General features: G+C 31.0%; 1 protein-coding gene across 1 annotated transcript; it reads left to right on the forward strand.

Annotated features, from left to right (window-relative positions):
- The first annotated feature begins 1,198 nt into the window (after positions 1-1,198).
- Positions 1,199-4,646, forward strand: LOC122605594 (zinc finger protein WIP2-like). The gene is made up of 2 exons (XM_043778554.1): positions 1,199-2,029; positions 3,930-4,646. The coding sequence occupies exons 1-2, from the start codon at positions 1,313-1,315 to the stop codon at positions 4,383-4,385; spliced, it is 1,173 nt and encodes a 390-aa protein (XP_043634489.1). The 5' UTR covers positions 1,199-1,312; the 3' UTR covers positions 4,386-4,646.
- The last annotated feature ends 10,892 nt before the right edge of the window (positions 4,647-15,538 follow it).

Raw genomic sequence — 15,538 nt, forward strand, 5'->3', positions numbered from 1 at the left:
TCTAGACACACTAAAAACTTGAACAATTATAAGTGACACACACTTTCAAGGTGACAAACACACTTGATACAATGCGGCTGTGTTGCTTTATATAGAGGAAAAATTAGGGCAACACAGCCATCCTTTGATAGTGATAGATGGTGGTTGTCGACGTTCCATTGGCTCTTTGTACTTCCAAGCAAGAGCCTTTGTCTTCTTTATCAAAATGGGTATGAGAGAGAAGACCCAACTTTTGGTCCCAACACATACCTTTTCCAAGTAAGGTATGTTACAGTTAGAAGAATTACCATGTGACTCTTGTCTTCATATGGTTTGAATACTTCCCGCCATGACAAATATTTGGTCAGCATGCATCCCGCTGAAAAGAGTCACTGGACTCGCTGAAGACTTGCTGACTATACATGTCAGCGAGTAAGTCTAATCAGCGAATCCAAGACTTAACACATTTACATCCAAATGATTTATTTAAATAAGACTTTCTTTTACCTATTCTACTAAATTTTGATCTTGTGTACTGTTAAAGCTAAAGTAACAATGTAAAAACATTTTGAATGGTTTGATTTTATATATGTAATTTCAGGACTTCCCCTTTGGTATGAACTGAACTTTTTATATATGCATATTTATTTCTAACACTTTGTACAATATAATTTATGTAGAGCCAACACATCACAATCATTTTTTTACAAGTGCGTTATAATTATATAAGGATACAAATTATGATGTGATATACTGATATTGTGAAGATGATGAATGTGGCTAACTTTATTTATTTATTTATTTGTTTTTACTTTAAAGGGACTGATTTGACTAATATGAATACTTTAAGGACTGGTTGTTAGTTATCTATATCTACAAACGTCCCCTTTACACACAGGAAAGTGTTTATCAAAGAGAGACCTTTATTCTTTCAAGTCCCAACATTATCTCTCACTCACTACTGCCCCCATTAATATTATTAATTGATATTCTCTGTCTCTCTCACTCTCATCATGTATGTGTATATGGATTGTATCTGTATATATATATATTGTTTAGTCACATCTGAGAGAGAGAGAGAGCTAGTGATATCTTGTCTATCTAATATTTTTTAATCCAAGGAGGAGCTTTAAATACTTTATCAACCTTGATTTGCCTTCTTTAAAAACCTCTCCTTGCACTTCTTTTAGCTTTGGTGTTTTTGTTCAGTCTTCTTCTAACTTTTCACCTTTTTGGTCATCTCTCTCTCTATCTGTCTGCATATAGATAAACCTAGCTAGCTATAATTATAAGCTGTTCATCTGATCTTTGCTACCTTTTGCCAAAATTAAACATGAGCAGCAATCATCCTTACTCATCATCCACTTACTTCAATGGATCTGCTTGGTTCAATCTTAACCCTAACCCTAATATTAATACTAACTACTATCACCACTATTTCTCATCTCATCCACCACTTTCTTCTTATTATTCATCATCTGCTGCTAGCTTCACTACTAATTATCAGTTACCATCATCTGCACCACCTTCACCACCACTTAGAGAAGCTTTACCTCTCTTGACTTCAAGTCCATCAAGAACAACACCAATAATCAACTTAAATCTTGAATACTACCCTGATGATCATCAGGATACAACTAATGATGCATCTAGTACAAACACCATGGAGCTAGAGCTAGATCATCTCAAAACCAAAACTAATAATAATACTGGTCATGGTCATGATGATGAGCATGAAAGTGTGACTGTGGCTTTACATCTTGGCCTACCAAACACTAGTAGTAGCTTTTCAGAAGCTGATCTTATTCCAAGGCTATCTACAAATTCTAATAATATTTCAGAAACTACTGATCATAATAAGAAACAAGTTGAAGGAGAAGAAGAAGAGGAGGAGGAGGAGGAAGAAGGTACAAATAATAATGGGTATCTTACAAGCTCACTCAACAAGGGACAGTATTGGATCCCAACTCCAGCACAGATTCTGATTGGACCAACTCAGTTTTCTTGCCCTCTTTGCTTTAAAACCTTCAATAGATACAATAACATGCAGGTATATTATATCTCCTATATACCTATATATGCTAAAAAGCTATATATGTATCTAGCTCTCTATAATTGATGAATAACTTTTTATTTGTTCCTCCTTCAATTAATTCCTTTGATTCTATCTTTTATTGCAAAAAAGAAAAAGCCAAAACTCATATTCTTCTTTCTTTTGTACACTTCTTTTCTTGCTAATTTTCAACAACTCTTCTTTTTCATGTTTTTACTTTACAATTTGAAAGTATATAAGTAAGAAAGTATGTATTGGTTATTTTTTTTTTCTTAGGGTTAGGGTTGGTTGTTACCGGCCTCTTTTTCTTCCATTTGGGAATTCTATATATATATATTAAGTGAATTAATTAATTAAGGCATTAATTAATTAATCCTTAATCCCATGGACTTTGTCTTTCAAAATCCTGCCATTTTTTTTTGTGTGTGAGTTTTTGGGGGATTTTGAAAATATCAAGACTTTGGTCCAACTGATCATAAGGTCCTGTAGTGGTCAGAAATAGTGCTCTCTAAAAACAATTTCTTCTTTTTCTGTGATTGAACAAGACAAGGATTATGCTTTTTGTTCCTTGGAGTTTGTATTCTTCATTTTTCCTAATTTCATTCATTGGCAGTTGTGTCAAAAACTGAAAACTTTTTCCAAATTCATCACTGCTCCACCTAAAGATTTGATCTTCATAGTCATATTTGAACAGCTGTAAAAAGATAAAGAAACTAGCTAGCTAGCTAGCCTTCTTTTCTTCAACTATATATGTAAATACATAAACTTTTAATCTACATGTAAATTCCCACCCATAGAATTGAGGCCAACCCCACATAACCTACTTTTGTTGTTGGGACATTCTATGATATCTATCTGTATAATCTCATGATGTATATATAAACGACCACAAATATATAGTATCTTCTTAATTGCCATAATAATAAATAAGGTAGATACATATCAATTACATGACTTGAGCTTTCAAGCAGCTCTTTTATTACTGTTATTCAATACCGTTTTAGCACAGATTTGTCATATTTTACTTTCATTTATTGCCGTGTGGGTATAATACCAGATTTATATATATTGTTTTCAGCTACAAATTAATTATAAAAGTAGTTGTTGTTGTTGTTAGATTTTGATAGCACGTACGTACCCTATTAATATAAAATTAATGGACAAACAAGCTAGTTTTTAACCATGGGTAGTTACAAACATTTCGTGTGCTTATTAATATTACCTACCCACTTAACATTTTTGTGTTACTACAATATTTAGTGTCTTAGTTAACTCCCATGATGTGTATTTAATTTATGCAGATTATTCTGAAAACTACTGAAATTTTTACTCAAAATACATGTCTACATGCACTACTGATTGATATTTTAGTGTTCCCAGAGATACAGCAGACAACAAATTAAACTAGTTTGAAAATCAACCCTGGTCCATTAAGTAATTTGATCAATATACTGTATTATAATTTTGCCACCTATATTTCATTTTTACTACGATCGAGTACATTTTAAGCATACTAACTAATTAGTTCTATATATCAATAATTTTTATATTCTTAATTATCGTTTTTAAATTGTAAATAAATAATTATACATTAATATGTATTTTTTAATTTCTAAAAAACATCATGCATGGTACATTAAATGCACTCCTTAAACTATACACAAACCTACATATAAAAGTAAAGCTAGCTAGCTAGTCGATGCTACAAGTACAAGGGACAACAAAGTGTGTTCTTTTCTTATTTCGTACAATTTTAGGATTGCTTGTATGTTTTTTTCATTTCTTGGTTGATGAATCTTTCGTCGGATTCCTAATATATGTAAAAGTTACTATTATTAGTTATCATTTCTTACAATGATTCATCACTTATAATATATTGTGATATATATATATATAGATGCATATGTGGGGGCATGGATCTCAATACAGAAGAGGCCCGGAATCTCTACGCGGAACACAGCCAACAGCGATGCTAAGGCTACCATGCTACTGCTGTGCACCAGGGTGTCGAAACAACATCGACCACCCTCGTGCCAAACCACTAAAGGATTTCAGAACCCTTCAAACCCATTACAAAAGGAAGCACGGGATCAAGCCGTTTATGTGCAGGAAATGCGGCAAGGCGTTTGCGGTGAGAGGAGACTGGCGAACCCACGAGAAGAATTGCGGGAAGCTTTGGTATTGTAGCTGTGGATCGGATTTCAAACACAAGAGGTCTTTGAAGGATCATATAAAGGCATTTGGGAATGGTCATGCAGCTTACGGAATCGATGATTGTTGCTTTGAATTAGAGGAGGAAGAAGCTGCTTCTGAGATCGAACAAGATAACGAATCATCGCATTGTGATAATTAATCGATCATCAAAAGTACGTTGTCACTATAAGCTATGCTAGCTAGCTAGCTACTGTTTTTGAGATATATCTTATCATCAAGAAGGACCCTCTTTGATTTTCTAGCATGTTCACTTTTTATTTTATTTTTTTCTATATGTATCTTTTTTACTTAATTGCTCTTGTTTAGGTTTTTTCTTTATAAATTTAAGCGACTTTATATCAAGATGATTTGTATATTCTTTTTCAAGTTCTAATTTAAGTCTTATCTTAATTTCTCTTTATATTGGGGTACAATTTCTTTATATATATATATATATATATATATATATATGCATGGTTCGTTAATTAAAGCATGGGTAATGCAAGTATAGTTGTTTACTTTGTATGGACTACTACAAGAGAAGAGTTATATATGTATATATGAAAAGAAAATGTCGATTTGGTTTTTTTGAAAAATGTTTTAATTAAGATAGCCCAAGTAACTAATATATACGAGTAACACTTCGAGGACCGAGCTAGTCACCAAATTAAGTACCAATCAACATTATTAACCATAAATTCATACCTTTTATTTATAGATGATGATAAAGCTAACGAAAATCCCTTGGTTTTAGATTGGTTCCAATAATGTTAATGATTTCTACCGGTAACTTAGCTATTGTCTCGGACCTTTCGTAAAAAACAAATGCACACGTATCTTCATGTGACCATTTAATTTGGCCAAAACTGAAGCAACAAATTAAATGAACTTGGTTTGATGACTTTAATCAATTAAGAAGTTGTTTTAATTTGATTTTTGATAACTACATACATGTATATTATGGAACTTAACCTAGGACATTCACCTCAAAGACAGCCAGATATATCAATCTTGTCGTCCTCACATTTGTTTGGACAATTTGGAAGACCCGTAACGATTGTATCTTCTCTGGAAAGGCTCCCTCAACCAGCTATGCGCGCAAAGAAGGAACTTAAATCGACTAGTTTCTTTTGGATATTCAATCGATTAAACCGGCCCCGTATTGAATGGAACCAATGGTGTAGCTTTAGCTTTACTTCCAAAAAAAGGTAACCTATTTACACGAAATTCCTATTAAAGGTAAGTTTTCGTCTGTTTAAAGGATCCTATTTTCAAAAAATTCCTAATAAAGGGTATATCATTAGTTTTTAACAGACGGAGCTCGTTAAGTGCCACGTCACCGATGTCACGTCATCAGTTTTGATGACGTGGCACTTGACTTTGACTGGCCTAATTTCGATATATATATATATGAATCAGTCAAAGTCAAGTGCCACGTCATCAAAACTGATGACGTGGCATCAGTGACGTGGCACTTAACGAGCTCCGTCTGTCAAAAACTAACGATATACCCTTTATTAGGAATTTTTTGAAAATAAGATCCTTTAAATAGACAAAAACAAAATAGGTTACCTTTAATAGGAATTTCATATAAATAGGTTACCTTTTTATGGAATTTTTCCTTTTCTTTATAATAATATATCGACTGTTCTAAATAAATAAAAAAAGCCTAGGACTTTCGTCCGAATTGAACACATGGTATTCAAATGACGCATCCACCAAAAGCTTTTAATTATGTGTCGGTCATATAAAATCCATTATTTGTTAAGAAAAAAGTGTTGAGCTATTCAATTATTTGTTAATAATATTGAACTTATAACGTACATTTGAATACATGAATTATGATGAACTGAAATACGAAAAACAAAATTAGTTAATAGAATTGTATTGTCCAATCAATAAGAGAAAAATGATCAGAGCCTTTGAAATGTAAAGGATCGAGTCACATACAAAGAAAGCCCATACTAAAACAAAATTTCGTTTAATGAGGACATTAAATATAGTGTTTATTTTGGGCACCCTGGGCGGCCTGGGGGGTTGTTGTGTTCAGCTTTTAGATGTGTTTCTGGGTAAAGTGGGAGAGACCCTTCCTTATTTTGATAATTGATTTGATGTAACGTATATACATATATATTGCTTTTATATTATTTTTGTTTTGTTCTTTATTCCTTTTTAACTTTAATATATACCTGCCTCTGTATTTTCCTTTGAATTGATCACTGCCTACTGCTTTGGGTTTTCTTACAAATTTCGTCTGTGGTTTGTAACTTTTTGCACAATCATCCCACCTATGAAATACGTACAGTATATATATAACCATTTTGTGGCGGTTATTTTGTTTCAAAATCATTTTTCACTAACAACGTTAAAAAAGTTCCAGTAACACTACAAACGTGTGATTCGCATGAGAAAAAAATCGTCATTTTTCATGTACGTACCTTTTGTTATAACCATTCTTGTGGAGACTTTTTTGTCCCTAATTCGTCCATTTCTTTGATTCCAAAGAAATAAATAGTAATGTGTGATATTTGGTTAAGAGTGGAGATTCACAAAAATGATATACTTGTAGTAGCATAATTTACAATACAAATCGTCTTATGAATCATTTAATTTTCAAAATCCAATGATCACTTTATACATTAGTAAAAGTAGCATAATATATATCATGATGACGTACGTTTCTTATGATTAATATATGAAAATATGATTATCTATAGAAATATCTACGAGATATAAGATTTTCCATAACGAATTAAAGCATATCATTCTTTTGAAAACAAAAAACATAATTATTAGTCAACATGTATTACTTTCCAATAAAGTAAATATTTTTCCTTTCATGATATTCAAGTTAAAACAATACTTGTATCTAAAACTACTATAAAAACCCTCTACATGTATTTATACTTGACTATAATTATACCCTCCTAATACATTGATGTGTATAACAATTTTTACTTTTGTAAGACTAAAAAAAGTAGTCGATAAATTTTAAGTGAAGTTAACCCTAAGACGACAACATCCGACTTTCTTAACTGTACGTGACCGTTAACAATTCAAAAAATAAATGTTTTGTCGCTAATAAATTTTAATATTGGCTTGTTAAGTGTTTTTATTGCTAAAGTTTTTTAATATTGACTTGTTACATGCTAATGAAGTTACCGTTTGGCCTATGGAACTCCTATAAATCCCAATGATTGTTAACGATGGTCGAAATTACATTGAATTATATATAACGATTACCAAAATTATCTATTTATAATCGGATGGGCCCAAAATTGAGGAGTATATATATGGGTTAGGTTTATCGGAAAAGGTGGATGCATGGGTTGGCTGTCGATGGAGGGGTCAAAAGGGATGTTTTTGCGAACTGTAATGAAACGTCATGTCAGTTCATACCAACACATATTCAGACCCAGATGATATCAGATGTACTGTGCCATCCATCATCCAGATACACATCTATATAGCTTGCTTCTCTCTTCATTCATTCAATTCATTCGATCTGCTTCTATGTATCTGGACCCCACTAGCTACCTACGTACTATACTTCTTTTAATTACTCCCAACCACAAATTTCACTAAACACTCACACAACTACACTTCTATATATATCGTTACAGTTATACAATCCTACAACGACCATTGTTATTGTTAGTTTGTACAGTACCATATTTCAATATCAAAAAACATTAATTAATGTTGGAAATAACGATTACTCCTCCTAAACATTAGACTAAAAATCTTTTTAAAAACATATAAATGTGACATTTCACTATCCTATGAATTAAGAGAATTTTTAGACTTATAAATTAAAAGAATTAATCATTCCCCGGAAGGTTTATTAATATCGTTTCATTCAAATTAAACTTATTGGGAAATTTGTTTGTGTGATTTATAGCAAAGGATATGACAACTTAATTTAAGAATATTGGATACAAGTGACATCTTTATCCAAAATTAATGTTGTCGATGCTGATTAAAAAATTAACTGATATGATATCAGCTGGTACTTTATAATGTGTCAGACCTTATACAATTACGCTAATGAATCTTTACCACATAATTTTAAATATTAAACTAGAAAGAGTTTTAAAACGAACACAAAAAAATGAATGGGAATGTTCATGTCGACTCATTTAGTTTTTCCAATTGAATAATTGCAAACAATAGCTTAAACGAATGAAAATTTGTGTTTCTATATATTCATACATTTAATTTTAAACAAATTAACGAATTGAACATACATGAAAAAAAATAAAATAAAATAAAAATAGAGGTGAATATATGATCACTAGTCACATTACCATTTGAGTCCCTATCTTCATTTACCATTCATAATGATTTTTTCTTAAAATCTACCGATCCATCATTCATCTGGTTGAAAACATCACATCATTTTGTTTAAACATTACATCAGTTTCCGAAATCTCAAGCTGACAAATCGATCAATTTGATTTTTTTGAACAGCTTGTATTAATTCCAAACAAAATAGATGTCAACCAAATTCTATCACAAGTCACTTCACAAAATGATCATGATGTCACTTAGCAAAAACGGTGTTGACGGTGATACGAACCTACTCCGTTAAACATATACCGTTTCATTTTGTAGACAGTGTTACTTTTGCAAAATGATGATATCACGGGCCGGACGAGATATTACTTTCTTTTTTCGCTAAATAAGTAAAAGTTATAAAAAATTGAAAAGTGATAGGTTACGTTTAAAGGGGCCTTAAAAAGTGAAGGTTATTAATTAGATTTTCCATTATTATTTTACTCAATGAACTCTTGAGATAAGGAACACAAGTAATGAATTTACCGAAGTTAAGGATATCGATGAATAGAATTGGTGCAAGGCTTTTACCTACATTTGAGAAATGTTAAATTTACAATCAATTAAAAACACATTTACAGATGTAACAAATTATTAAAAGGATAAATTACATGTAAAAATATTTTCTCTTTCTTCATTTTCTCCATTTATCATTTCATTGGTTTCATTAAAGTTCTGACTATCTAGGGTAACCCCATAACCAGGGACGGAGCCAGAAATTTTTTAGTGAGAGAGCAAATTGAAAAGTCTTTTATTATATTTATTAAAGTCATCTTTGATTGGAAAAAGTTTTTTAAACAAAAATTAACTCTCACCGAAGAACTAAAAAAAATGAACCCTTAAAATAATTTCGTCTGGGTGCCAATTATAAGAACATCTATCTTTAACTTAAACATTGGTCTTTGCAATTTTAGAGCATGTGATAACGGATGAGTTACGTTATATCAAACAACATAAATAAGTACACCGAAATCAATGATTTACAATTTAGCCTCTACAAAATTTTGACCTGACTATTATGATTACTATTATATAATAACTTGAAAATAAAATAACATTTTCACATACAACTATACTATTAATCAATGTATGATACAATTACCCAAACAAATAAAACACTTTCTTCAACTTCTCGTTTTCAACTTCGTTAAAAATCAAAATTACTGAAGATTTTTACTTTACCAATAGAAGATTTTAAGTCAAAACCAATGCTTCCAACATAAGTAACATACTTTCAAAGAAGAGGTTTATGGTAACGATGATGACATTTGTATGTATAATGTATTTTCTGTTTATTATTATTATTTAGGAACAAGACTACAAATATATTTCTAAAAAATTACATTATACCAAAATTGGAATGAGGTCAGTTGCCCACACTTCCCCCATTAGAGCCGTCCCTGCCGATAACAAAAAACAATCTCATACGTCCGTAAATAAAAATATCCACTTTGAAACTTAACATTTGATTTTAATCCAAATGTCAAAATTCTCTCAAGTTCACCTATAAAGTTAATAATAACATTAGAGGATTTTAATCCAATGATTAATCTTCTAAAGATCAGACTAAAAAACTTCCTAAAACTATTAGATGGTGACATATAGATTCCACTAATTCTATTTCCTAATCTTATTCACTGATTTTTCCATATGTGTTTATCTAATAGTTAGAAGGATTTTTAGGTTATTATTTTAGAAGGATTTAATTAACATTCCTATAGATAAAAATACACGTAATAAATTTGAAATATTTTGACTTTAAAACAAGCCTACTTTTTTTAATGAAGATCTGGAGGACATTTACTCTCGTTTTTAAGAACAAAATTAATAAAACTCTAAACCTAAATGTTTGACAAATTAGTACATTAGGTCCGCAAATGTTGGACTTTTTATGAAAAGAATTGAATTCGAAAATGTAGTATATTTTGCAAGCTATACCATAGTTTAATCTACGCAATCCGAATAAAAGCGGTTGTTTGTTTCTACTAAATGCCACCAAACTAACAAGTATACAATACACACATCGTGCATCCATCACCAATAACAAATACCCAATTTAATACCCCCTCTTGTAACACATTTCTTTCACATGGGATGTTTATTCCTATTAGCGTTACTATGACTATTTGGACATCTAACAATAATTGATAGATCATTTACTCGTCATATATTCATACATTCAAATATATTCATAAAAAAATTAAGACATACCAAATATAATTAAATGGATTTGCTACTAACATTCTTAAAATATTGCCGGTAAATCGGTCATAGATAACTACATGCTGTATAATGTTGTACGTACAATATTATAAATTGTAAATTTGAGGCTAGAGTACGTTTTATTTATAAAGTACTGACTTTTTATACGGTATAATAATTGAACATGTAAATTAGTTTAGCATTGTCGTATATCTTATTTCTACTTACAGGTGTGGCTGTAATTAAGGCCATTTTTTTAGACCTTGGTTTCAAACTTGAGCCAACTTCCTTGTAGAGGAACGCAAGCTTTCACCAAGCACTAGGCTTGGTTTGCGTTATACTATTGATGTCTTAATTATACCTCCTTGTTGCGGAAGGAAGTGTGTCAACAAACACCTCGTAAATTAAGTAAATTCTTATGGAAAAAGAAAAAGCATATATATATATATAGTTAATTTCTCACACAATCATGATCGATAGATATTATTATGGTCAAAGACATACTACGTGCACCAAAAGTAACTTTTTTGGAACTTTTTGAGTTTTAATCAACCAAAGTGATTATATGCAACACTTTTCCTGTCCCACAAGGCCAAGAAAACGATACTATTATTACGAGTACTATTATTTTTAGTAGCAAAACGAGAGGCGGATACTATGGAGGAAAATGTCTTCCTGTCATAATGTCATGTTCCAATCTTTTGTTAGGTACCTAGGTTTGTATATAGCGTTCACAAATCGTGTAATAAAGTGGGCTTAATATGGTCAGATTGGGCCTCCTATACAACCCAATACAATCTTTATACTTAATTAGATATAGTGTCCGCGTGTTGCGGCAGTAAGATTGTGGGGTGATAGGTCAAGTCATAGAGTATGATAGGCAAATGCCTTAGCCGTACTAGCTCTGCTCTCGGATTTAAAAATTTGTCGAAAATATATATATATATCGAATGACATCTTTAATGAAAAAGCATGAAATTCTAAGAACACCCATACAATTTTTATAATTTATCAATATACAGTTTTGAGATAAAAGATTTTGAATGAATTAGAGAAACAAAATGATTTATAGATGGGAGAGAAAAAAATGAGTGGTTGAGATTTAAGAAGAGAGAAAAATTAGTGGTTGAGATGTGAAGACAGAGGAAACAAAATGAGTGGTTGAGGTCGTTTAAGGTTATTATATGTATATTAGTTAGAGATGTTTAAATTAGTGAATGAAGAATATGGGTATTTTGGGTAGTTTAAATTATTTTTTCTTAAAAAAAGGTGGCAAAATGTTTATAAGATAGTTTTACAATAGATAGAAGACATTAATTTTATTAAAATCAGTGTTTTCAACTTTTCATTAACTTAATTTATTCAAATCAGATCTAATAATAATAATAATAATAATAATAATAATAATAATAATAATAATAATAATAACAATAACAATAACAATAATAATCTATACTATATTATAAAGCAAATTTTCTCTAGATTTTCAACATCGAACTTAAACTTTCAATATTGATTTGAAGTACTTCCCTAAAATGTCTTTTCCATCTATTCTATCTATACTATATTATAAAGCAGATCTCCCATGTCAACATTTTAAGTTTCAATATTTACTTTCCCAAAATGTCCATATATCAGTTTTATATTTACCTAACACCCTTTCCCTCTCCTCAAATCCCAACCAATTATTTTTTCTCTCTCTCCTCCAAAAATCATTTATTCCTCTAATTCATTCAAAATCTTTTATCTCAAAAACCATACATCGATAAATAATAAAAGTTATATGGGTGTTCTTAAAATTTCATGTTTTTTCATTAGAGATGTCATTCGATATACTTTCGACGAATTTTTAAATCCAAGGGTGGAGCCCGTATGGCTAAGGCATTTTGATCACACTCTATGACCTATCGTCTCCTATAACCTATCACATTCTATGACCTAACACCCCATCATCTCACCGCTACAACGCGCGGGTACTTAATTTCGTATTTACCTAAAATAACTATAATACTCTTTTTATCTCCTCAAATCTCAACGAATCATTTTTTTTCTCCTTTGTCAATTATTTTATCCTTCTAATTCATTCAAAATCTTTTATCTCAAAAACAGTACATCGATAAATTATAAAAATTATATGGATGTTTTTAAAATTTCATGCTCTTTAATTAGAGTGGTCATTCGATATATACTTTCGATGAATTTTTAAACCAAACTAATTACAATTATACAATTGAGTTACTAAAACAAACATTACAATATCTCAAGTGTATAATTCAAGTTCAAGATATACATTAAAAGAAAAAGATCATCTTTCCATTGAAGCATTGAGTAATATTTGCAATTAATCTATTTATTCCAAAATCATGTCACAATTTATATTTTCCTATTTACCATTATTCTAGGTTCCCAGTCCATTAGCCATTTCTTACAATAATGGGCTGAAGACAGCGGTGTATGGGCTAAATCTGATGGGCCAACATTCGACTAAAGCTAATTTGTACGTATATGAATAGAAGCTTTTGATTATTTGCACTGGGTTCAAAAACTAAAATCATTGTTCTCCGACGATGCCCTGGGCGAAAAGGGACACCATGCATTCTCTTTCTCTCTTCAGTCGTTCCGATCAGGACAAGTGGGTTGGTCCATTTTGTCAATAACATTTGTACATAATATGAGTGGTTTTAACAACAAAATCACGGCAAACTCGTACTAAAATTCAAATTTTATGTTCTAACCCCTTTTCTTTATCCAAAGTTGAGGTTGTATTATGTGAAATTTTTATCTTATATCTCCAAAACTACTTTATTGTTGTAAGGAATAAAATTATAAAGCAAAACATATATATACTCAAAAAAAAAAAAAAAATAACAAGTTTTTATTATATACGAGTACAATGGGAAGTAATATTGGTACAACAAATTTTAGCAATCTACAACAAATCTTGCATAATACAATTGTATACTGCGTAATACAATTTATACCTTTGTTGTAAGATGATACATATCAAACACTAACAAAGAATTAGAGCAAAAGCCAAAAAGACTAAAATAATATGGTATAACATAAGTCCATCTTTTATATAACTTAATGGAAGACAATTCCGGTGAGAGATAGCAGCACGAAAGCAGCAGATACGAAAACCATTGAAATCGTTGATTGAGCTGCAGAACCAGCTTCCATCGGGGAAGGTGCTGGTGCTATCGAACTCTCGATTTCTCGTGCCAAGACAGCAGTTGAAGAGATGAGTAAAACGAACAGAGCGATGAATGCAGATCTTGATACACCCTTAGATGCCATTTTCACACTCTGCCTAATACTATATGTGATGCAAAATAGTAAAGTGAATAATAATAGCCTGATATACAATAATACAAATACAAATGTGGGATACACTAGTAGTGTTTATGTGTGTGTTTTTATAGGAGAAAATGGTGACACATTTTAATTTTAACGGTCAATTTTATAAACGTTATAAAGGTGTCCGTTGGAGGTATGAGAAGAACATACTTTGATGGGCCAAGGCCAGAGACAAGCGTCGGCTTTTTCTTCTTTCTTTTTTTTTTTCTTTTTTCTTTTCAGTATAATATGAAATGAGATTTAAAAGTTACAAATTACGTACCATACGTTTATACTTTTTAAATGAAACTAGCATGGTACCCGCACGTTGCGGCGGATATCATGGTTCAGACTTCTCGATTAAAAGACCCGCATATGCTAATATGTGTATAAAATCTATTTAGGGTGGAGGTGTATCGTTTGTATGGTGTATTGTATTAATAGAGGGTATTTTCGACTTTTTCTCTCCTGTAACTTTCAATAAGGGGTCTATTCTTTTTAATAAAGAGTATAGATGGAGGTGTATTGATTTTATGGTGTATTGTATTAATAGAGGGTATTTTTGACTTTTCCTCTCCTGTAACTTTCAACAGGGGGTCTATTCTTTTTAATAAATAGTATAGATGGAGGTGTATTGTTTTTATGGTGTATTGTATTAATAGAGGGTATTTCCGACTTTTTCCCTCCTGTAATTTTCAACAAGGGGTCTATTCTTTTTAATAAAGAATATAGATGATTTACATTTAGTCCATACGTTTATACTTTTTAAGTGAAATGATTTACATTTAGTCCATACGTTACAAATTACGTACCATACGTTTATACTTTTAAAAGTTACAAATTACGTACCATATGAATGATTATCATTTGGGTTTTGATATTCAAAGTTGGGTTTGTCATTAGGTTACTAACTAGTCATTAGATGCATAAAGTGATAAAGATCGAATTTGTTGTTTTCAAATTATTTGATATACTTTTGTAATGCAAATTGAATTTCAAGAACAAACCGGTGCAAAAACATTAAATAGAAAAAAGGAAGACACATGATAATCGTGTTTTGGTCTATGCACCCATTGCCTATTAAGATGGCTCGTTAGTTTATTAGGCTTTGTAAAAGTTACAAAGCAGTAAACCCAGATAAGTTCACGATTGTTCGTTTTTTAAAAGCTTAAAAGGCTGATTTTGATAAGCAAATAGAAGATATAGCTTGTAAACTTGTCTAACATTGAATTTGTTAAAAAACAATAAGGTAACCCAAACACTACATGTTTAAAAATAATCAGGGTGAGCTCCGAAAAAGCTAACCTAAACAAGGCGTAAGATTACCTTTTACCAAAGAAAAAAGAACTACATCTTTCACTGTGTTTAAATAAAGCTAGTGTTAATAAGTAAGTTTGCCAAAGAAAAAAACTATAACTTGCCTAAAACTATAACCCGAAC

This window comes from Erigeron canadensis, chromosome 6, assembly GCF_010389155.1.
Source record: "Erigeron canadensis isolate Cc75 chromosome 6, C_canadensis_v1, whole genome shotgun sequence".
In the NCBI taxonomy this organism is placed as follows: Eukaryota; Viridiplantae; Streptophyta; class Magnoliopsida; order Asterales; family Asteraceae; genus Erigeron; species Erigeron canadensis.

Bases quoted from the DNA above. Each gene is read 5' to 3' on its own strand.
- LOC122605594 (XM_043778554.1), top strand. From the start codon at position 1,313: ATGAGCAGCAATCATCCTTACTCATCATCCACTTACTTCAATGGATCT. The intron at 2,030-3,929 runs GTATATTATATC...ATATATATATAG, and splicing joins ATAGATACAATAACATGCAG to ATGCATATGTGGGGGCATGG.